Source organism: Lepidochelys kempii, chromosome 1 (assembly GCF_965140285.1).
Source record: "Lepidochelys kempii isolate rLepKem1 chromosome 1, rLepKem1.hap1, whole genome shotgun sequence".
Lineage (NCBI taxonomy): Eukaryota > Metazoa > Chordata > Testudines > Cheloniidae > Lepidochelys > Lepidochelys kempii.
The window spans coordinates 298,413,007-298,435,391 of record NC_136380.1 but is presented as its reverse complement, the minus strand read 5'-3'; the positions used below and the strand labels follow the sequence as shown (position 1 = coordinate 298,435,391).

The 22,385-nt window shown below is 42.7% G+C and overlaps 1 protein-coding gene across 3 annotated transcripts in view; it reads right to left on the bottom strand.

The window, feature by feature from the left end:
* Positions 1-15,221: 15,221 nt before the first annotated feature.
* The window catches only part of GXYLT1 (glucoside xylosyltransferase 1), a 72,659-nt gene continuing 65,495 nt past the window's right edge, over positions 15,222-22,385 (bottom strand). Inside the window, exons 6-7 of one of the 3 annotated variants that reach the window (XM_073328037.2) lie at positions 22,143-22,315; positions 15,222-16,063 (exon numbers count right to left, since the gene is read on the bottom strand). In XM_073328037.2, the coding sequence (XP_073184138.2) occupies positions 15,926-16,063; positions 22,143-22,315 (311 nt within the window). In that variant the 3' untranslated portion in view covers positions 15,222-15,925. The remainder of the gene's footprint in view (positions 16,064-22,142; positions 22,316-22,385) is intronic. The other 2 variants (XM_073328035.2, XM_073328036.2) reach the window with 2 other exon arrangements.

The window sequence follows — 22,385 nt, the reverse complement described above, 5'->3', positions numbered from 1 at the left end:
TCTGCTTAAGAACAGGATTTTCTTTGCCATTGAGGAATTGATTTTTGCACTCAATACATGCATTGTCCTGCTCTTTGCACATTTTAGCATAATAGTTGGTCCTATTAAAGTTTCTTCGTGTTTTTATGAAAGCTGGTCATCTTCTATACTCATGCTAGTTGCCACATCACTGGCATTGTTTCCTGCTTTCCATTTTCTATCCCTGGCTAATTTAATTTTGATGAACTTTTCTCTTGCTGATTTAAGCTATGGTACCGACAAGTCATATGCTCTGTGCCTCTCTCTTGGCTGTGCGCGCATGCGCTCTGCTGCTTAGTGTATACGTATTGCCCTCTAGTGTCAGATCCATCTCCTTTAGTAACCATTCACATATTTTCTTATTGTTACATCCCAGAATAATCTGGTCCTTAATGAGTCTTTTAATATTCCATAACGACAGGACTGACTTTTTAGTTTTAAGTATGTGACAAACACCTCTATTGTTTCCCCTTCATTCTGTGTTCTCATCCTGAACATCTCTCATAACCTTTTTTTTTTCTGGATACATAATTATCCTCAAACCTTTTCATTATTTTTACATTACTTTATTCACTTTCCCCACCACCATCTGTACGAAATGCATACTGTCTATCTAGGGCTTCTGTGCCTACCACTGGTAAGAGCAGAGCAATCTTTTGCTCATCCTCGAGTTTATTTGCCCTTCTGACTTTCATATACAGCTCAAATTGCTGTATGAACCATTTCTAGGCATGTTCAGTATTTCCCCTGATTCTCGGGGCTGGTGGAGGAGCCACGTGCAGTTAAACAGGCTCTGTAGCAGCCATTACAACGTGACCTCTCACTGTTTTTTCCAGCATGCTGTGCCTTCTACTGCTGATACCAGGTAGTATCTTATTGATAAGCAGAGTAGTGTCAAGATAACCCTTTGCTATGAACAGAACTATGTATGGAAATGCGGTAAAAAAAAACTTCCTACTGCTGTGCAGCTGCATCTGCCCAGTCCTGGACTTCTTTCTTTCTTCCCAAGCAGGAAGTGTCACATAGAAAACCAAAGACTGAAGAGTGTGTTCAGGAACCGTGGCACCTGTACACTTCCTGGAGACCTTACTCTACGGCACACACAGGGAGCTGAGATGGGCTACTGGCAGACAGAGCCTCCCTGAAGGAAGGTAGGCCTGCAAGAAGTGAGGCCACCCAGATTCTCTGTGCTTGTGGAAGGGTCTGCAGGGAGAGGAAAGACTCCTGCTGAGTCAGGGCCTGACCTTCTAGGGGAATATAGAATTCTCCTTCAGCAGAATCATCTAGGTGGTAGAAAGTGTTCAGAACCCTGTGGTAAGCCGGTGGAAGAGGCTTAGAAAGGGAAGAGCTGATATACTGTGAACCCAGGAAGAGACTGCAGAAAAGGCCCAAGACAGGGCAAGGTAGAAGTGGTCCAGGGAGTCAGTAATGGTTCTGTGTAGCCAGACCTCAACTGGTTATTAAAGAGTTTCTGGACCAGAACCCAATGGCCTGGGTTCCCCTACAAGCCCAATGATGAAAGTGTAGGAGTATGTATGACCCAGCCAGAGGGCAGAATTGCAAGCAGCAGCAGACCACTGCAGGACTGCAGCAGCTGTCAGCAGGGGATGCAAAAGGAGAAGAGCCTGCTGTGCAGGGCCAGCCAGCTGGTGAATCAAAACAAATGCAGACATTTATCGGGTGATGTTCTATCCCTTTCAGTGTTTGAGCATGCCCTATTCCCCAGTGAAAAGCCTCATTATTGTGATGGCTTCAGTTTTGCTGCCACAAAAACAATAAAGTCTGTACAGCAGACAGCTGTGTTGTTAGCTACCTATGTATCTATACTTCACTGCTGGGTTCATGTGTAAGATATCAGCAATGAAGATCTTATATCCAATGAGTGTCCAGTGCTCCCACTGCCTGAACAAGAAAAAGAAAACAGATACTATTTAAAAAAAAAAAAAACCACCACAGGAAAAAAGTTCACCTAGAAACGGGGTGGCAGACTGATGCTACATTTTGCTTCAGGTACAGCTGAAACAAGCCAGCTAGAGAAGGGGAGGTTGGCAAATACGGTCAGAACACAGGAGGAGTTTTCTGCTATTACTGCCTAGCTGTTGCAGAGACAAAGCAGATGTTTTGAGCAATTTGTAGCTTACAACACCATTCCAGATGGACAAAGAGCTTCAGTCTTACTGACAGTCATGAGTCCGGAGGCATACGGACTGCTATGTGACCTATTTTCTCAAACTTATATCCAGCATTACAATGTACGCTGCAATTACTGCAGCAATGTGTAAGCAAATTCAGAATGATCCTGGCCCAGCTCATCTACATGCTTGGTCATTGCCTCAGACTCCTTGGACAAATATTTATGTGGAATTTGCTGGAACATTAGAAGGTTGTGTGGTTTTGGTCGTAGATGACGTATATTCAAAATGACCAGAAGTTTTCAGAATGACATCTACTACAGCTATCAAGACCATTGCACATCTTCATATCTTATTTAGCCAGTTAGCCATTACAGTTGGTGAGTGACAGTGGACCTCAATTCTGTTCAGAAGAATTTCAGAGGTTCCTAGCTTCAAATGGAATTCAGCACATATTTTCTTCTCCATACCATCCTGCTACAAAAGGATTAGTGGAACACTTTGTACAGTTAGGCATGCTTTCAGGGCTAACAAGTGTATTTTGAGCCATCAGCAGAAATTGGACAATTTCTTGCTTGTCTACAGGAAAACATCACATGCTACTACCCAAGAGTCACCTACAACTCTTTTCTTGACACAATCTTTGCGTATTTGTTGGGACCTGCTATGTCCTGATATTGCCTGACTTATAGCCAAATCCAAACCTATGCAAGTTGATTAACAACGTGAGACTTGTCATCATTCTGTTCAAATAGGAGAGCTAGTGTGGACTGAAATGGATACCTGGTGAAACTGTAAAATGCACAGGACCTGTTTCGTTCATGGTACAACTATCCAACGGTATTTTGTGGAAGCTCCATATGGACTAGTTGCAGCCTGAACAAGTGCTGGAGTTGGGATATTCCAGTAGGACTTTCTGTTCCTCCAATCGAACCTCCTTCCATTACAACTCTTAATTTTAAGGAGTTGGTAGAAAAATCATTGATACCAGATCCAGGTGATTCCTTTCCCTTGATTGTTCCTTTTGTCCAAGACACTGCTGCACCACCATTACCACATTATCTCGAGTGTGAAAACCAGTGGTGCACCTGAAATTATAAACTGCTTAGTTAAGTGAGTTGCTATTCTAGGGCAGAATAATCCTTTGCAATGTGGGAGTCTGTAATAGTCCAGCTGCAACTTTTAGTTAGGAAACAAACACTATATTACCTACGTAAACAATAATGTATGTATATGAAATTTTTTTTAAAGTAGGGTGGAGGAATGTGATGTGCTGTCCCTTTAAATGTTTGAGCAACTCCCCTCCAGTGAAAAGACCCACTTTCATGTTGGTTTCAGTTTCGCTGCTACAAGAAGAATAGAGTCTCCACAGCAGATAGCTGTCTCTATCTCCTTCTCTCCTGGGTCCAAATATAACATATTGGTTTTCTTAATTTTGTGACTATTATGTGTGAAGGAATGAAACAAGGAGACACTGTTTCACCAAAACTCCTCACAGCCTTCCTCAAAATGGTAATGAGACGGATGAAGTGGAAGGGTGGAATCAGTGTCAACAGAAAGCAGTTAAACCACCTCAGATTTGCAGACGATATTGTGTTGATTGCCGAAAACACTATCAAACTACAGAAAATGCTGGAAAACTCTTGAGAGGACAGAAAGCTGGTTGGCCCGCATTCAGTTCTATCAAGGATGTCCTCCAAGGAAAAATCAACAAGGCAACATGCACCAACTTCTTCAATTCAACGGTATGGCCGGCAATGTCGTATAGCATCAAAACATGGGCACTGACGAAGACAGAGGAGCAAACAACTGTCTGTCATAGAGAGGCCAGGCTAAAAGAAGAATGGAAGATGTGTTGTGATTGGCGCAATCTATATGAGGGCTGAAGGATCGATCAAGGTGACTATTATAATAGCACAGGAGTCATGACAGGAAGGGACGATGACTGGAGTTGGCAGTGATCGTCAAAAACAGTAAGAGAGGAGTGCTCCATGCAGAAAGGGCTGATAGAGGAAAGGTGATGAAAATTCAAAATAAATAAAATCAGAAAAAATAAAATCTTTTGTTGCATTTTATCCTATTTATACTGCCATATCCACCCGCTGTCAGTTGTCTACTTAGAAAGTGAGGTTTTAGAACAGAGATCTATCTTCCTACATATCTGCAAAGTGCCTACCACTTGTTTGCTACATAAACAACATAGCAGACAATTCCCTGTAATCCCTAACTGCTGTTCAACATTTCTGCTCTTTGAAACTCACTAATTCAACAATTCACTGGATTTGAAGGGGCCCTTGCATCAGACATACTGATTAGATTTCTTTGACGAGAAAGGTGAATCCTTCACAGCCCTCAGCACAGAATAAACTGACAAACTTGGGATGAGAAAGTCCTTCCCACTGAAGGAAAGCTAGAGAGTTAAAACCCACACAAAACACCTTCTCCAGGAACTCTCCCTCATCAAACACTTGTGAATAAGCCAACTGGATTGTTCCAGACATTACCAAAACCAGAGCCATACTTAATACAAGACTGCATTTAATTAATTGCAACTAGAACAAACGCTATGAAAACAGCTCTAGGAAGGACAAAACTGCAATCACTGGGTGAGTTTGCTCTACCTTGACTTACTGGAATGGCACAACTGCATCAGAGATGCAGAATGGATATAACTGCCACTAAAATATAGAAAAAAAAAACATTTTACCACCATGATTAAAAAATAACAAGCAAAGGAAAGTTTCTAAAAGAGAGGAGAAAATACAGGCAATTCTCCAACTCCTCATAAAGAATGGCAGGAAATGGGATAGCTGGGCTGCAATTTCTGATGTACGCTCAATCTTGGCATGTGTGCATGCACCAGTAGGCATTGATTTTAGGTGGTGTTTCAAGTAAATGGGCCTAATTTCAAACCATTTTAAAAGGTAAAAATGACCCATTCCTTTCTATATTGTCATGGTAAGGAACCTATTTACCTACCTCCGTGATGGAGGTTACAAAAAGGAACAAACTTAGAAGTACTAGTACTCTTCATAAAAAAGTTAAAGCTATGCACAGTCTGCTCTAAATATACATCATTCAAATGGAAACAGCAGCTCATTCACAGCCCATGTTATCAATATGGAATTAACTTTGACACAAAGAAGTAGTTACCTTGTGCAGTAATGATGGTTTTTCAAGATGTGTCCCCCTATGGGTGCTCTATTGTAGGTGCACTTGGGTCCCTGTGCGGCTGACCGAAGAACTTCAGTAGCAGTGTCCATTAGGCCTACACATGTGTTGTCTCTCCTCATGCTGTGCCACGAGGCTAGCTAGAGCATGTGGGCTAACCTCCCTTAGTTCCTTCTCTACCACAGAGTCATAGACAAGAAGTCAGAAGTAGAGGGCAGGAGGGTGGGTTGTGGAGCATCCAGAGGGGGACACATCTTGAAGAGCCATCATTACTACACAAGGTGAGTAAATTCTTCTTCAAGTAGTTTCCCTATGGGTGCGCTATCATAGGTGACTCCCGAGCAGTAACCCTTCTGGAGGGCAGGGACTTCAGAGTTGGGTCAGTTACAGATGACAGTAACATGGAGCTGAAGATGGCATCGGAGGCGGAATCCCCGGTGATCACACAGCATTCTGTGAAAGTGTGGACTGTCCCCGCTCTACAGATCTCTGAGATAGGAACATTCTTGACAAAGGCGACAGAAGAAGGGACCTTGTGGCATGTGTACGAATAGAGTCTGGAGGGGTGTAAAATATAAAGGGAAGGGTAAACACCTTTAAAATCACACCTGGCCAGAGGAAAAAACCCTTTCACCTGTAAAGGGTTAAGAAGCTAGGATAACCTCGCTGGCACCTGACCACAATGACCAATGAGGAGACAAGATACTTTCAAAGCTTGGGGGGGGGGGGGACAAAGGGTCTGTCTGTCTGGGTGATGCTTTTGATGGGGACAGAACAGGAATGGAGTCTTAGAACTTAGTAAGTAATCTAGCTAGATATGCGTTAGATTATGATTTCTTTAAATGGCTGAAAAAATAAGCTGTGCTGAAAGGAATGGATATTCCTGTCTTTGTGTCTTTTTGTAACTTAAGGTTCTGCCTAGAGGAATTCTCTATGTTTTGAATCTAATTACCCTGTAAGGTACTTACCATCCTGATTTTACAGAGGCGATTCTTTTTACTTCTATTAAAATTCTATTAAAATTCTTCTATTAAAATTCAGGATCTGAATGCTTTTTCATTGTTCTTATGTGGCATGTGTACAAATTGAGTCTGGAGGGGTCATGCTGAGGACTTGGTAACATTGTCTGATCCAATTCGGGACCCACTTGGAAAGGCTTTGGGGTGATATTGCGGAGCCCTTGGATCTTTCCATGATGGAGAGGAAAAGCCTAGGGGATTTCCTGAAGGCTTTTGTCCTGTCCAGGTACGTGGCCAGGGCTCTCCTGACATCCTGGGTATGTAATATAGCCTCCTTGTTGTCTTGGTGATGCTTGGAGTAGAAGATTGGAAGGGATGAATTTTGGATACAGCCTGAGCATAACCTAGTCTGGAAAAAATACACTGTAGGGGGGATACGGCGCTCTCTCTCCTGTTCTCCTGGCTGAGGTAATCGCTATCAGGAAGGCTGTTTTCACTGATAGGTGCACCAGCGAACAGGTGGCCATGGGTTCGAAGGTGGGCCTAGTCAGTCCTTTCAGTACCAGGTCTAGGTTCCATGTGGGGGTAGGAAGTCAAGATTGAGAAAAAGGTTTACTATACCCTTGAGGAATCTTTCAGTAGTTGGGTGTGACAGCACTGAGTACCCTTCTGCAGGTTGGTGGAAAGCAGTTATAGCTGTTAGCTAGGTGAACCCTCAGAGAGCTTACAGATAGTCCAACTGTTTTAGGGTCAAAGAATCGTCTAGGATATGCAGAAGAGTAGCAGATGCTGGGGAGATTCACTGGGACATGCACCAAATCTGAAACCTGGACCATTTCTGCAGGTAAGCACATCGTGTTCAGGACTTCCTACTGTGTAGCAGTACGTCTTGTACCACCCCTGAACAGGAGCTTTCTAGGTGTTAGAACCAAGCAGGAGCCATGCCTTGAGGAGAATCCCCAAGTTGCAATGTAGGACACATGCTCTGTTCTGGAAGAGGTGGTGTGGGATGGCCAGGAGAGGGATCGGAGGACATATCACAAGCTGTGCAAGGTAAGGGTACCAGTTCTGTCTCGGCCAAGTAGGAGCAATTAGAATGTCGTGAGCGCTATCCCTTTTCATTTTCAGCAGGATCTTCGACAGTAGAGGAAACAGAGGAAAGGCATAGAGAAGGTCCTCATCCCAAGGAGCATCACCCAGGGAGTGTTGTTCCATCCCTGCTCTGGAGCAGCAGCATAGAAATTTCTTGTTTAGGTGAGTGGTGAAGAGATCTGGGACATTGTCCCCCATTGTCTGAATAGGTTGTGAAGCACTGTGGAGTGTATCTCAGACTCATGGTCATGTGGGAATTTGTGACTGAGACTGTTCGCTATCGAGTTTTGTGTGCCTGGGAGGTAAGCCGTGGACAGTGTAATGTTGTGGGAGATACACCAGTTCCATAGTCTCATCATTTCTGCACATAGGGAGGGCGATCTGGCCCTCCCTGCTGATTGATGTAGTACATACACGCTATGTTGTCTGTTAGGATCTTTGTGTGTGATCCTGTGATCAGTGGGAGGAAATGGACGCAGACATTCCTGACCGCTCTTAATTTGAGGAGATTGATGTGAAAGGGTATCTCCACGGGTGACCATTTGCCTTGTGTTATGAGGCTGTTTAGATGTGCACCCCACTCTATGAGTGATATGTTGGTGGTGAGGAGAAACGACAGATGTTTGTGAGAAGGGAACCCCTTTGCAAATGTTGGCTGGGTCCTTCCACAAGTCTAAGGAATTTCTGATCCTGGTGGGTGGTGACAGTGATTTGTCCAGCCCATCCTTGTTTGGTCTGTAAACTGAGCTGAACCACATTTTGTTGCACGTTTGAAGTCTGGCACGTGGCATTACCATTGTGCCCGCTGCCATATGCTCCAAGTGTTGGAAGCAGAGCCTGGCTGGTATTTGTGGTCTGTTTTGAACAGTGTCTATGAGTGTGACTAAGGATAGTGTACCGAAGCGAAGACTCACCGGCACAGCGCCTCCTGCTGGTTGTCTGGGAATTAGCTCTTTTCCAGCGTACAGAGCACCCTCTGCAGGTCGGGGTCTCGCCTGCCACTGGCCTCATGTCCCTCTTGGACCGCGGGGCTCTTTACCTCAGGGTTCTGCCTCAACAGTACCCCCTTACTCTGGGTCTCCCCTCCCAAGAAAAACCCCACCCTCTAAACCCACCTTGCTTTAGTGGCTACTGCCAGTCATCAGCTAGCCCCCGCTCACTGGGGCAGACTGCAGTAAAGGCCACTCATCATTGGCAAGGGGTTAGGACTAGCTGCCTCTGCCTATTCCCAGGCTGTATCTCTGTAACCCCAGTACCTCTATAGGCCTTCAACAAGGCCTGCAGCCCAGGGATTTACCAGGCTGGAGCTCCCCAGCTTTCTTGCCCTATTCCCCAGCTCTGCTCCAGTTCAGGTACCTTCCTCTCAGGCAGCTAATCCTTCTTCCTCCAGGGCTGGAAAGAGACTTCCCCAGCTCCTGGCTCCACAGCCCTTTTATCAGGGCCAGCTGGGCCCTGATTGGTATGGCCCCAGCTGTGGCTGCTTCCCCAATCTGCCTAGCTTGGCTGCTTTTAACCCCTGTTCTCCAGAAGTGGGGCAGCTGCCTCACTACAATAGGAACATGTGATGAGGTAAGATGGCTTTGGCCTGTTACAAAATCAAGGTTGGCCCCTATGAATTCCAGGCGTTGCACTGGAGTGAGGGTTGACTTCTGGGTGTTAATCTGTAGACCCAGTTCTGTAAACATGTGAATTGTAGCTTCGGTGACTTTGTGAGCTTTTCAGAGATCAATCTCTGAGGAGGCAATCGTCCAGGTAAATGTAGATCATTATCCATTGAGAATGTAAATGAGCGGCCACACGGAAAGAACCTTGGAAAATATGCCTGAAGGGGGAGCACTCTGTATTGGTAGTGGTTGTGTCACAGAGTGAATCTGAGAAATAGTCTGTGAACAGGTCGGATTGAGATATGAAAATAGGCATCCTGGAGGTCGAGGGCCAAAAACCAATCTCCCTGTTCCAACGCTGGTCACCTTATCAATGATCATTCCATTGTGAATTTTTGAGCCTTGACAAAGTGGAGAGGGCTGAGGTCTAGTATGTGTCTCCAACCTCCCTTCTTTTTGGATATTGGGAAATAACAGTAGAACTCTTTACCTCTTAGATGTTGAGATACTAGATCACCTACTCCAGTTAGGAGTCATCAAACTATCTCCTGTTGTAGTAAACTCTTGTGAGAAAGGTCCCTGAAGAGGGATGGGGAAGGGTGTCATGGAGGGGATAGGGAGGTAAAATAGATTGAGTACCCAGTTCAAATGATCTCTAGGACCCATCAGTTCAATGTTATGCGTTCCCAGGCACTGCAGATGGCTGCCAATCGGTGGCCAAATGAATGTGGAATGATGGGGATTTACCAGGCTGGTGAATCAGCTTAGCTATGTGAATTGGGGGGAATGGTTTAAGGGACATCTTAATCTGGATAAAAATGATCATGTAAAGGGGGTCAGCCCCAAGAACCCCTAATTCACCCACCCTCCTTGCAGATGTTGTGAGAAGGGAGGAAGTTCTCACAGTTAAGTTGCGTAATTAACACGTAACCAACTGTTCGAAAAGGATGACCCACGAGGCCTGACAAAACTATGTTTTAAGCATAGGTAGGGGTCAGTTCCCTACTGGGTAGAAATACCAACAATATTCCCTTTAGATATCTGGTAGTGTTAGGATGGGGTGGAGGAAAGGAGAGAAACCATGAATGCTTTTATAGCTGCATGGTGATCACAAATACAACAAAATGTACCACAAGAGAACTGACTGAGACATTCAAGTTCTTGGGAGAGTATATACTTCAGAATCAAAAGGAATTTTAGAGTCCAAAGGCATCAGGTGATGTTGTTTGCACCAGGCCATAAATCTTCTCATTTTGTAAGTCTTTTAGTGGAGACTCTTGTGTTATTGATTAATACATTCTGTACTTCAGATGAACATTCCCTTTCTACTTCTGATATTCATCCAAAGGCCACGTAGTTAGATAGAGAGTGTAGCGGTTGAGAGGGATAACAGGTCTGGATCTGGCGGAAGCAGTACTGATGGGCAATTCAGGACATAAAAGCAGAGAAAACCAAAAGGAGAGGATACTCACCCTGTGCAGAAACTAGATCTTTGAGACATGTGACCCTATGGGTCCTCCACTTAACACTTAAGTGTACAAAACATCTACCTCAAAAGATGTTGGCATGCATAGGAGGAAACCTTTGTGAATGGGACTGTGCCAGGGAATGGGATGGTACCATTGGCTCTAGGGATACATGCACCGAAGTCAAAAGCAGACCTCCTGAGAGTAAGGGAAACTCAGGCTCCTTGAAAACCTGCAGGTCTCTTGGTATCATATAAGTAACCAGCACCAACATTAATAGAACCAAAAACCCAGGAGATATAGTCATAGGTAGAACAGAAGTACTCAGTACCCAAGTGCCTGGTATCTAGCTACTCAGGACAGAAATACTAGGTACCAAAGAAACATTCAGCACTGCAGACGTTGCCAGTACTGAGGAAGCAGCAGCTACCAGTACCAATACTTTAAATACCAGAGGCAACCAGACATTCATAGACTTGGCACCCAGAATGGATTTGGGCCCTCTCACGGTCAGTACTGAACAAACTGTACCGCACTCCCTAGAAACTCCATCACTCCAGAGTGGGCCACAGAATCTCTCTCAGTATGGGGTTGACTCAGGGAGTTAAGACTGCACTTTTGTGAGATTTCTGAGGTGATCTACCTTTAAGTTCTACACCTGATTGTGCAGACTTATCTCCAACAGCCTTCCCTGACATATCTACAAGCACTCTTGCTGGGAGGCACCTTGAAACTGACTGAGGCGGAACTGGAGGATGTCTTTTTAAGTCACTGCTAACCATGGTCATGGGGAGAGGGGTCAGAGGGACTGGAATCAGAAGCTGGCCTCATGGAAATGTCCAAGAGGTACATTTTAAACATGCCTCCCTGGATTTTTTTGTCCTATATAGAAAGACTTACATATTCCAAACTTTGCTGAAATATGAGATTCCTTTAGGCACAATAGACAGAGTATCCATCATTCTGGGGAAAAGCTCCATCTCAAAAGGTGCTGATTTGAAATTAGGGGATTTTGAATGGGACAATCAAAAATAAATAAATAAATAAATGGAACCGCGGAAGAGTCCCTTCAAGAAAAAAAAAATGAAGGAACAAAGATGGAGGAATAGAGAAGAAATTCTTTCAAATGCCTATAAAAATCTACAAATACTAATAAAACGATTTTCTAAACAGCAAAACACTAATACTAAATGAGTACTGTATCTAACAACTATTTTCACTTATTAAAAAAAGATGTAAGAAGGGCATGGACACTGTAGTCCTCTGTCTCAAGCTTAAGACAGTAGAGAGGAACTGGAATGGCGACTGATCTGACTCCACCCTTTATATTTTTGATACAGAGCACAAGGGGGTTTAGGGCACACGCACAGATGGAATGGACACTGCTAGCTCCAATCAACAGCACATGCACATCTTGAGGGAAATACACATAGGGATAATCACTTGAAGAAAAACTTTCCATTAGTGTAGGTTTGTTTCTTTTAATTTAAAAATAGGAAAAAGGGGAAGCCTTTAGTTTTATAATTACACGCAAACAGCCAAATGGCACCTGTCAATGTCAGTAATAAATAGCACACTTCTAAAATTAGAAAACACAAGTCAGCTAAGTTTCAGGCTAAATACATATTTCTATACCTCTATGCAAATAACCTTACCAACACACAGTTTGAGAAATTCTTAAGGAAGTGCAAGATCCTCCCCTCACATGACCACCCTTTCTTCTCCTTATTGTCCCCAGAATGTGTGTTTTAAAAGTTAGGTTTGTTTTTCCAAGTAGAAAATTTTATGATTCGTAGACCCTAGAGAACTTGAAACTGAAAAAATCCCAAACAATTTAGGAGACAATTATGCTGAAAAGCTAATCAGATAGTGGGAAGGTTCACCAGCAGCACATGCTCCTTTTTAACCACTTTTGAAAAGTTTACACTTTTCAAGAAGCCCAGAGGTTCACTGAGGTTGTCTTAAGTTTATACACTGTTAAAGTCTATTGCACAGAATGCAGTTTTCAAAAATGTTAAAGCAAAATCTGTTTAATTAAAGCATAACTCACTGTAGATTGTCTATTCTATGACAAGCTTTAACTTTCAAATTCAGACATTTTTGTTTCAGTTCTGTTCAAAAAGAGTACAAGTGGATTTTTTTTAAATGAAAAAGTTACTGCTTTTTGCACTCCATCATTTTGTTGAAAAATGGCTCAAAGGATTCACCAAAATTTTCAAAAAACAACCACCCAACATCTGTATAAAGATCAAGCATGAAACAACAGTCCCAAGAGTGAATATTTCAACAAGTTATAGATGTGCAAAAGCAGGGTGTTACAAAGGAAAGTGTTTGTAAACATAATCACACAGTACTATTAATAGAAGTAAAAAATTGAAGACAAAAACAGATGCAAAACAAAGTTTATGTAAAAAAATAATGCACTGCATGCTGCAAGTCACTCAACTTTACAATTGCATTCACTGTCAGATTTTAAATCTAGAAAGTTTTTAAGGAAATAAACATCTTTCACTTCATAAGTATGGAAACAGTAAGTATGAACTAGTTTCAAAAGTAAAGTAAATTTTCTATGGTGTCTTGGTGTGCAAAATAAGTAAATACCCAAACATTAAGAGAATTATTTGATTTCCACATTATTCTAAAAATAAGACTATACGGTGTGGTGACTATCTGGTGACTTCCAATAGATGGCTGAGTAGAATTAACAGGATTTATCTGGCTCACTAATACTTTTTATTTGATATGTACAAAAAATCACTGAGTGAAGTCGGGGCAGACTACCTTCTGGCATCTGAATTTATGTATGATGACTATAATCAAAACCCATAAACAGTTTCCTGTATTATCCCTATTAAAAACAGCTCCAGATATGTCTAATAAGACTAGTGGTTGTGCATTGCTCTACATGCAAGAGATTCTGGCTTCTACTTCCCATCCAGTCTCTTACTCCCTGAGCCAGCAGGGGCTGGGAGTGCAACAGAAGCACTGCTCCCAATAGAGGGTGTGCTTTTGTACTGTTAAGCAACTCCTTAGATCCAGCTGGGTCTGACAGACATAAGACCCAGACATCCTCAGACAGAAAGATGGCCATTATATGGGGCCTCATGGAAGGTGGGGATGACTAGAAAGTGACAGGATCTTTTAGGCTCAGATTACAAAGGAACTCCCAGAAAAAAACACCATATAATTACTTCATTCCAGTTAGAACTATTATCTAAATCGGTGACTCTCAAACTTTTGTACTGGTGACCCCTTTCACATAGAAAGCCTCTGAGTGCGACCCCCCTTATAAATATATTAAAAAGTGTTTTTAATTTAACACCATTATAAATGCTGGAGGCAAAGCAGAGTTGGGGTGGAGAATGACAGCTCGCGACCCCGCCCCCACAAAATAACCTCACGACCCCCTGAGGGGTCCCGACCCCCAGTGTGAGAACTCCTGATCTAAATTCAGCTCAAGTATTACCTAAAACAGCATTTCATGCCATTGAGATATAATATTTTATTACTATTAGAACCAATAGATTTTTTCTTATTTTGTTTCGTTTTTCAAAAGGAAATAATTTATATCCTGGAAACAATAGAATAGAAACTATGAACAAAAACAGAGGGACCTAATACTCTTGTAAATCAGCACAGCTCTATTGGAGTCAATGGAACCATTCATCTGAGGATCTGTCCAAGATTTTTAAGCTTTGTTATTAAGCACATATGCAAATCTATTGGGGAGAGGGGTTAGGAGGGGAAGTGGTAATGTTGTAATATTTCCTCATGATTAATAGTTCTCATAGGAAACATGTCCTATATGCATTTTGGTGAACGATTAAGAGCCCCACTCACAGCTCTCTACTGTATCATGTAATCATTCTTAGTAATTAAATATAATAGAGGCAACGTTCCATTATATATTTTTGCTTCCAGAAAGCTCAGTGAAGTTGCAAAAAAGTATCATTAAAAGTGATAACTATTTTTTAAAAAATTTCATATTGTATTTTTGTAAAAAATTCTGCTGGAGTATTTTGGCAAGATGGCTGAACATCTGTTATGAGGTTGTATCACAACAAGGTATCAGTAACTACATATGGGAAACTAGTTCCTCTGACACTAGTGATTAATTGCTTTGAAAATCTTGTTTATAATGACAGGTTTCAGAGTAACAGCCGTGTTAGTCTGTATTCGCAAAAAGAAAAGGAGTACTTGTGGCACCTTAGAGACTAACCAATTTATTTGAGCATAAGCTTTTGTGAGCTACAGCTCACTTCATCGGATGCATACTGTGGAAAGTGTAGAAGATCTTATTATATACATACAAAAAGCATGAAAAAATACCTCCTCCCACCCCACTCTCCTGCTGGTAATAGCTTATCTAAAGTGATCACTCTCCTTACAATGTGTATGATAATCAAGGTGGGCCATTTCCAGCACAAATCCAGGTTTTGGTGGGGGGGGTGAGAAAACCTTCTTCTGCAGTTTCCACAGTATGCATCCGATGAAGTGAGCTGTAGCTCACGAAAGCTTATGCTCAAATAAATTGGTTAGTCTCTAAGGTGCCACAAGTACTCCTTTTCTTTTAGATAAGCTATTACCAGCAGGAGAGTGAGTTTGTGTGGGGGGGGGGGGGGTGAGAAACCCTGAATTTGTGCTGGAAATGGCCCACCTTGATTATCATACACATTGTAAGGAGAGTGGTCACTTTAGATAAGCTATTACCAGCAGGAGAGTGGGGTGGGAGGAGGTATTTTTTCATGCTTTTTGTGTGTATATAAGATCTTCTACACTTTCCACAGTATGCATCCGATGAAGTGAGCTGTAGCTCACGAAAGCTTATGCTCAAATAAATTGGTTAGTCTCTAAGGTGCCACAAGTACTCCTTTTCTTGTTTATAATGTGCAGTTTACATCTAAAATATGAAACACGATTGTCAAAACAATATTTTAACATATAGGAGATGAACACATCTAAAGGCACATACAGATTGTCAATGGTTACATCACATTTCTTTGAAAACAGAATAACTTCTGCCCTTGTAAACAACTTTGTTCTCACACTTTTAAAGTGAGGTTAGTGCTGACTCAATTATTGCTACATTCACAGTTTAGCAGAATCATAGATAATGTATGAGGTACATTCTACCAATAGATCTATCTTCATTTCTGTTTTACCCATTTGAGTATGACAGACAACTGAATTATGCAGAATAAAAAACCGACTAGAACAGCCAGTAACTCCCATATTCACTAGAACTGGAATGAAAATTAACAGTGATTAAAAGATTAAAAATATCTTCTTCGCAGGAAAGTGTTTGTATTCTTCATAATATGAAGTTTCTTCATTTTATCTACACTGGTAAACATTTACCTGGGCACACACAATATTATATTTCTTGCATGAACATCCTTCATACATTTTATATATTCTGTCTTTGTTTAAATTAAATAGTTTTGTGAGTTTGTAGTAAGAATCAACTTCGCTTTGATCTTCTATCATAAATATCTCATACTTTTTGTTAGCTGCTTTATGAACACTTTGTATATTCTTCCACAGTATGTATGCATTGTCTTCTGCAGTTCCAGTTCTAGGGGCTGTAACAGGAAATTAACCAGGTCATCGCCAAAGGAATACTAAAGAGGGGAAATAAATGAGAGGTGACATTAAGGTCATGTGCAAGAACAATATTCCTTTTTTTTCAAAGAAGCTAGAGTGTTATGAAAATGCCTTCCATCATTATTGTGAAACACAAAAGTTACTGCATAAATATAGTTACTTGATGCTCTAAGGCTAGTAAAAACTTTGCACAGCTTGTTCTGAATACAACATGAAAAAGTCATCTCTCAAATATTGCTTAGACAAAATACAAAATCAACATACTAACCCACCCAAGCAAATTAAAAATAAGCTTTAACGATCTAACAATTCATGGGTTGGTCACATGAGGATCACATGCCTACTGCATCTCACCTTTGGCTTGAAAAATTTATAATTATCCCAGTCTAAATGCACTTCTTTAAAAATTACAATTCTTATGGAGTGACAGTGAATCAACAGCACGACGGATAATCTATAGTACCAATAGACACAACAATTTCATTAAATTGAATGAATGTCAAGCATATATTGTGTTTAACATGAACATAAAGTAAAAATACAATAATTAATTCAGTTATATTTTTTCATAAGAGATATGATACAAATTATTTGCAAAACCAGAATAATTTTGCTAATCTTAACCATCAGATCAGCATTGTTTTATATACTTTTTGTGGAATATTCATAAACCAAATGGTATCATAAATAAAAAGATTTTTTTTTTCTTTTTGACAATGCTCAAAGGAAACAAAGAATCTTATTTTTATGGAAACAAATTTTCTGTGTAGTGTATTTTCAGTCCCCTGAAATTACTTTTCTTCATTTTTATATCCATATGACAACCTGCAATAAAGTGCCATTAAAATATACTACTGATTTTCGAAGGTCATATACAAGATAGTGTGCTACATTAAAATGTGTATCAACGCTACTTTTTACAGCTCTTCAGTGAATATACTGATGTAGTGATAAATACTTTATTGGAAGCCTTATTTGCAGAATAAAAAAGAATTCATTGTGCTTAGAAGAGAAACTTGCATGCATTTAAAGTGATAACTACATATTAATATGCCTAGCATACAAAACAGATCACAGTATGATACAAAAATACAGGTATTTGTTTTCCAGTGGGCAAAGTATGCCTACAATAAAATTTTAACAATTGTATGGTACTATGAACATTCCCTTTGGGACAGGGAATTTCTCCTACTCTGTTTGTATAATGCTTAGCACAATGGAACCGCAATCTCTGTTGGTTTGAGGGAATTATACTAATACAAATAAATATTATATGGTTCTTTAAATATTTGTATTCAACTGTTATAAGTCTCAGCAGAAGGTCTTTTAATAAATCTACTGCAGTTACAGAATACGTCTTAGCCCTGGTCTACACTATGAGTTTAGGTCGAATTTAACAGTGTTAGATCGATTCAACCCTGCACCCATCCACACAACGAAGCCATTTTTGTCGACTTAAAGGGTTCTTAAAATCTATTCCTCCCCAATGAGGGGATTAGTGCTGAAATCGACATCGCCAGGTCGAATTTGGAGTCCTGTGGATGCAATTCGATAGTATTGGCCTCCGGGAGCTAACCCAGAGTGCTCCATTGGGACCGCTCTGGGCAGCACTTTCAACTCAGATGCACTAGCCAGGTACACAGGAAAAGCACCAGGAACTTTTGAATTTCATTTCCTGTTTGGCCAGAGTGGTGAGCTCATCAGCAGAGGTGACTATGCAGTCCCAGAATCACAAAAGAGCTCCAGCATGGACCGAACAGGACGTACTGGATCTGATCGCTATATGGGGAGATGAATCCATGCTATCAGAACTCCGTTCCAAAAGACAACATGCCAAAATATTTGAAAAAATCTCCAAGGGCATGATGGACAGAGGCTATAACAGGGAACCGCAGCAGTGCTGCATGAAAATTAAGGAGCTCAGGCAAGCCTACCAAAAAACCAAAGAGACAAACAGCCTCTCCGAGTCAGAGCCCCAGACATGCCGCTTCCATGATTAGCTGCATGCAATTCTAGGGGGTGCCCCTACCACTACCCCACCCCAGTCTGTGGACACTTGCAAGGGGGGAGTCTCACACAACAGGGATGAAGATTTTGGGAAAGAGGAACATGAGGAGGAGGAGGAGGATAGCACACAATAGGCAAGCGGAGAAACCGTTCTCCCCGACAGCCAGAAACTGTTTATCACCTTGGAGCAAATACCCTCCCAACCCTCCCAAGGCGGGCTCCCGGACCATGAAGCCGGAGAAGTCACCTCTGGTGAGTGTACCTTTGTAAATATAATACATGGTTTAAAAGCAAGCGTGTTTACTGATTAATTTGTCCTGAAGACTTGGGATACATTCACGGCCAGTGCAGCTACTGGAAAAGTCTGCTAATGTGTCTGGGGATGTAGCTGAAATCCTCCAGAGACATTATTAAGGGGACATTCAGAGGTGGCCGTTCTTGCTGGGCTGTTTGCCTGTGGCTTAAAAGAAATCATCCCCACTTTTAGCCACGCGGTAGTGGGTTGGGGTGGGGCATTTACACTGAGGTGTTCGCGTTTGGCTGGCAGGGATCTCCCTGATACTAGTCACGCAATGGGAGGAGGGGTGAAGCGATCATCCCAGAGAACTGGGAGGGGAGGAGGGTTAGTTGCGTTTGTGCTGCACATCAACCCGAAAACCTCAGCCCCTCCTTTTATGGTATAGGAAAGGAGGGTGCTGCTGTTTGAAACCATTCCCACATGTGATGAAGGTTGAAGAAGCCGAAAGACTGTAGCTTACCATGGCTGCCTATAAGCCGAATTCTGTTGCCCGGCCCTTCATGTGTGATCTCTCACACCAAACCGACAGGCCCTCAATATAAGAGGCAAAGTGTGAACTTGTACAGAAAGTACATGTGCTATGTAATGTTAACAGCTTGGTTCACCATGAAAAAGTCTACCCATTGTTCTCTAAAATGTGTCTTTTTAAATACTACTCTCCCTTTTTTTCCTCCTGCAGCTGCAAATGTTTCAATGTTCCCCCTATCATCTCCGTCCCAGAGGCTAGTGCAGATAAGGCGGTGAAAAAAACCACACTCGCAATGAAATATTCTCTGAGTTCATGCAGTCCTCCTCCACTGAAAGAGCTCAGCAGAATGTGTGGAGGCAAACAATGGCAGAGTCCAGGAAAGCAAAAAATGAACGCGAGGACGGGAGGGACGAGTGAGATGAAAGGTTGCGGATGAAAGGGAAGACGAGAGATGGCAGCAGCATGAGGAAAGGAGGCAGGATGCAATGCTGAGGCTACTGGGGGATCAAACTGATATGCTCCAGCATCTGGTGGCGCTGCAGGAAAGGCAGCAGGAGCACAGACTGCCGCTGCAGCCCCTGTGTAACCGCGCACCCTCCTCCCCAAGTTCCATAGCCTCCCCACCCAGCTGCCCAAGAATGTGGGGGGTGAGACTCGGCACCCAACAACTCCACCACAGAGGACTGCCCAAGTAACAGAAGGCTGGTATTTCATACGTTTTGAAGTGCAGTGTGGCCTTGTCCTTCCCTCCTCCCCTCATCCACCACCCCACCCCGTGCTTCCCTCCTCCCCCACCCCTCCCGGGCTACCTTGGCAGTTATCCCCCTATTTGTGTAATGAATTAATAAAGAATGCATGATTTTGAAACAACAATGACTTTATTGCCTCTGCAAGCGGTGATCAAAGGGGGGAGGGCGGCTGGCTTACAGGGAAGTAGAGTGAACCAAGGGGGTGGGTTTTCATCAAGGAGAAACAAACAGACCTGTCACACCGTAGCCTGGCCAGTCATGAAACTGGTTTTCAAAGCTTCTCTGATGCACAGAGCATCCTGCTGTGCTCTTCTAATCGCCCTGGTGTCTGGCTGCGCGTAATCAGCGGCCAGGCGATTAGCCTCAACCTCCCACCCTGCCATAAATGTCTCCCCCTTACTTTCAGAGATATTGTGGAGCACACAGCAAGCAGCAATAACAGTGGAAATATTGGTTTCGCTGAGGTCTAAGCGAGTAATGTAAACTGCGCCAGCGCGCCTTTAAACGTCCAAATGCACATTCTGCCACCATTCTGCACTTGCTCAGCCTGTAGTTGAACAGCTCCTTACTACTGTCCAGGGTGCTTGTGTATGGCTTCATGAGCCATGGCATTAAGAGGGAGGCTGAGTCCCCAAGGATAACTATAGGCATTTCAACATCCCCATCAGTTATTTTCTGGTATGGAAGGTAAGTCCCTTCCTGCAGCTGTTCAAACAGACCAGAGTTCCTGAAGATGCAAGTGTCATGTACCTTTCCCGGCCATCCCACGTTGATGTTGGTGAAACGTCCCTTCTGATCCACCAGAGCTTGCAGCACCATTGAAAAGTACCCCTTGCGGTTTACGTACTGGCTGCCAAGGTGGTCCAGTCCCAAGATAGGGATATGAGTTCCGTCTATCACCCCACCACAGTTAGGGAATCCCATTGCAGCAAACCATCCACTATGACCTGCACATTTCCCAGAGTCACTACCCTTGATAGCAGCAGCTCAGTGATTGCGTTGGCTACTTGGATCACAGCAGCCTCCACAGTAGATTTGCCCACTCCAAATTGATTCCCGACTGACCGATAGCTGTCTGGCATTGCAAGCTTCAAGAGGGTTATCGTCACTTGCTTGTGAACTGTGAGGGCTGCTCTCATCTTGGTATTCTTGCACTTCAGGGCAGGGGAAAGCAAGTCACAAAGTTCCATGAAAGTGCCCTTACGCATGCGAGAGTTTCGCAGCCACTGGGAATCATCCCAGACCTGCAACACTATGCGGTCCCACCAGTCTGTGCTTATTTCCCAGGCCCAGAATCAGCTTTCCACGGCATGAGCCTGCCCCACTGCCACCAGGATGTCCAAATTGCCGGGGCCCGTACTTTAAGAGAAGTCTGTGTTCATGTCCTCATCTCTCTCGTCACCGTGCTTCGGTTGCCTCCTCTTGCAGGTTCTGGTTCTGCACATATTGCAGGATAACACGCGAGATGTTTACAATGCTCATAACTGCCGCAGTGATCTGATCGGGCTCCATGCTTGCCATGGTATGGCATCTGCAGGAGAGCAGAGTTGCAGCAGAAGCGGTGGCTGATGACAGATGCCACGAGAATAGATATTTATAGAGAACTACAAGAGGACCTGCGAGGTGGATTCATGAAAGCAGCAAAGCAGAGTTGCAGCAGAAGCGGTGGAGGATGACTGTTAGCACCACGCACATTTCCCAAGAACACATGTACCTGGGAGCCCATAACAGACAACATGGAGAAATTCACTATTGAGACAATAGCAGCAGAGCAGAGTTGCAGCAGAAGCGATGGATGACAGTTAGCAGTCCTACTGCACTGTCTGCTGAAAGCAGTATGGAGTCCACATGGAATAAAGGCACAAAACGATTGTCTGCCGTTGCTTTCACGGAGGGAGGCAGACTGACAACATGTACCCAAAACCACCCGCGACAATGTTTTTGCCCCATCAGGCATTGGGAGCTTAACCCAGAATTCCAGTGGGCGGCGGAGACTGTGGGAACTGTGGGATAGTTGCCCCACAGTGAACCCTCCGTAAGTCGATGCTAGCCACGGTAGTGAGGACGCACTCCGCCGACTTAATGCGCTTAGTGTGGATATACGCAATCGACTGTATAAAATCGATTTCTAAAAATCGACTTCTATAATATCGACCTAATTTCGTAGTGTAGACGTACTCTTAGATTCCAAACTGATCATAATTCTTGAATAACCTAAAATGTTAGTTCCAAAGTACAATGAACAATTCTATTTTGTCATAAAACCAAGCCTGAAGTCCAGCTGAACTGGAAATCATTAAAAAGTTTCAGAGTAGCAGCCGTGTTAGTCTGTATTCGCAAAAAGAAAAGGAGTACTTGTGGCACCTTCGAGACTAAAATTTATTTGAGCATAAGCTTTCGTTACTGTTACTGTGTTTCATTAGTGTTACTATGCTAATTATCTAGAATTGATAAAGGTGAGGTATTAATACAAGAAAAAGTGCCAATGTCCTAACATGTTAAACTTTAGCAGATAAGTTTTCTAAATAATTCTACACAAGATATGGATGATTGTAGTTTACACAGTTACTTACTTTCTTTATTGCTTCATATATAGCCCTAAAAGTTGGTTGTTTATCATCATGGTAAACACCCCTGTTACCATGAAGAATAAATATTCCTTTTTCTTCAGCTTCCTTACAATTGCTTCCATAAATGCAGTGGTCAGGACGGTAATTCCATTGGCAGGGAAAGACAAAAAGGCTCTCTGTTCAGAAAAATATACAGTACACAGTTCACAACAAAACTCTTTGGGAGAGAGCAAAAATTTAATCAAT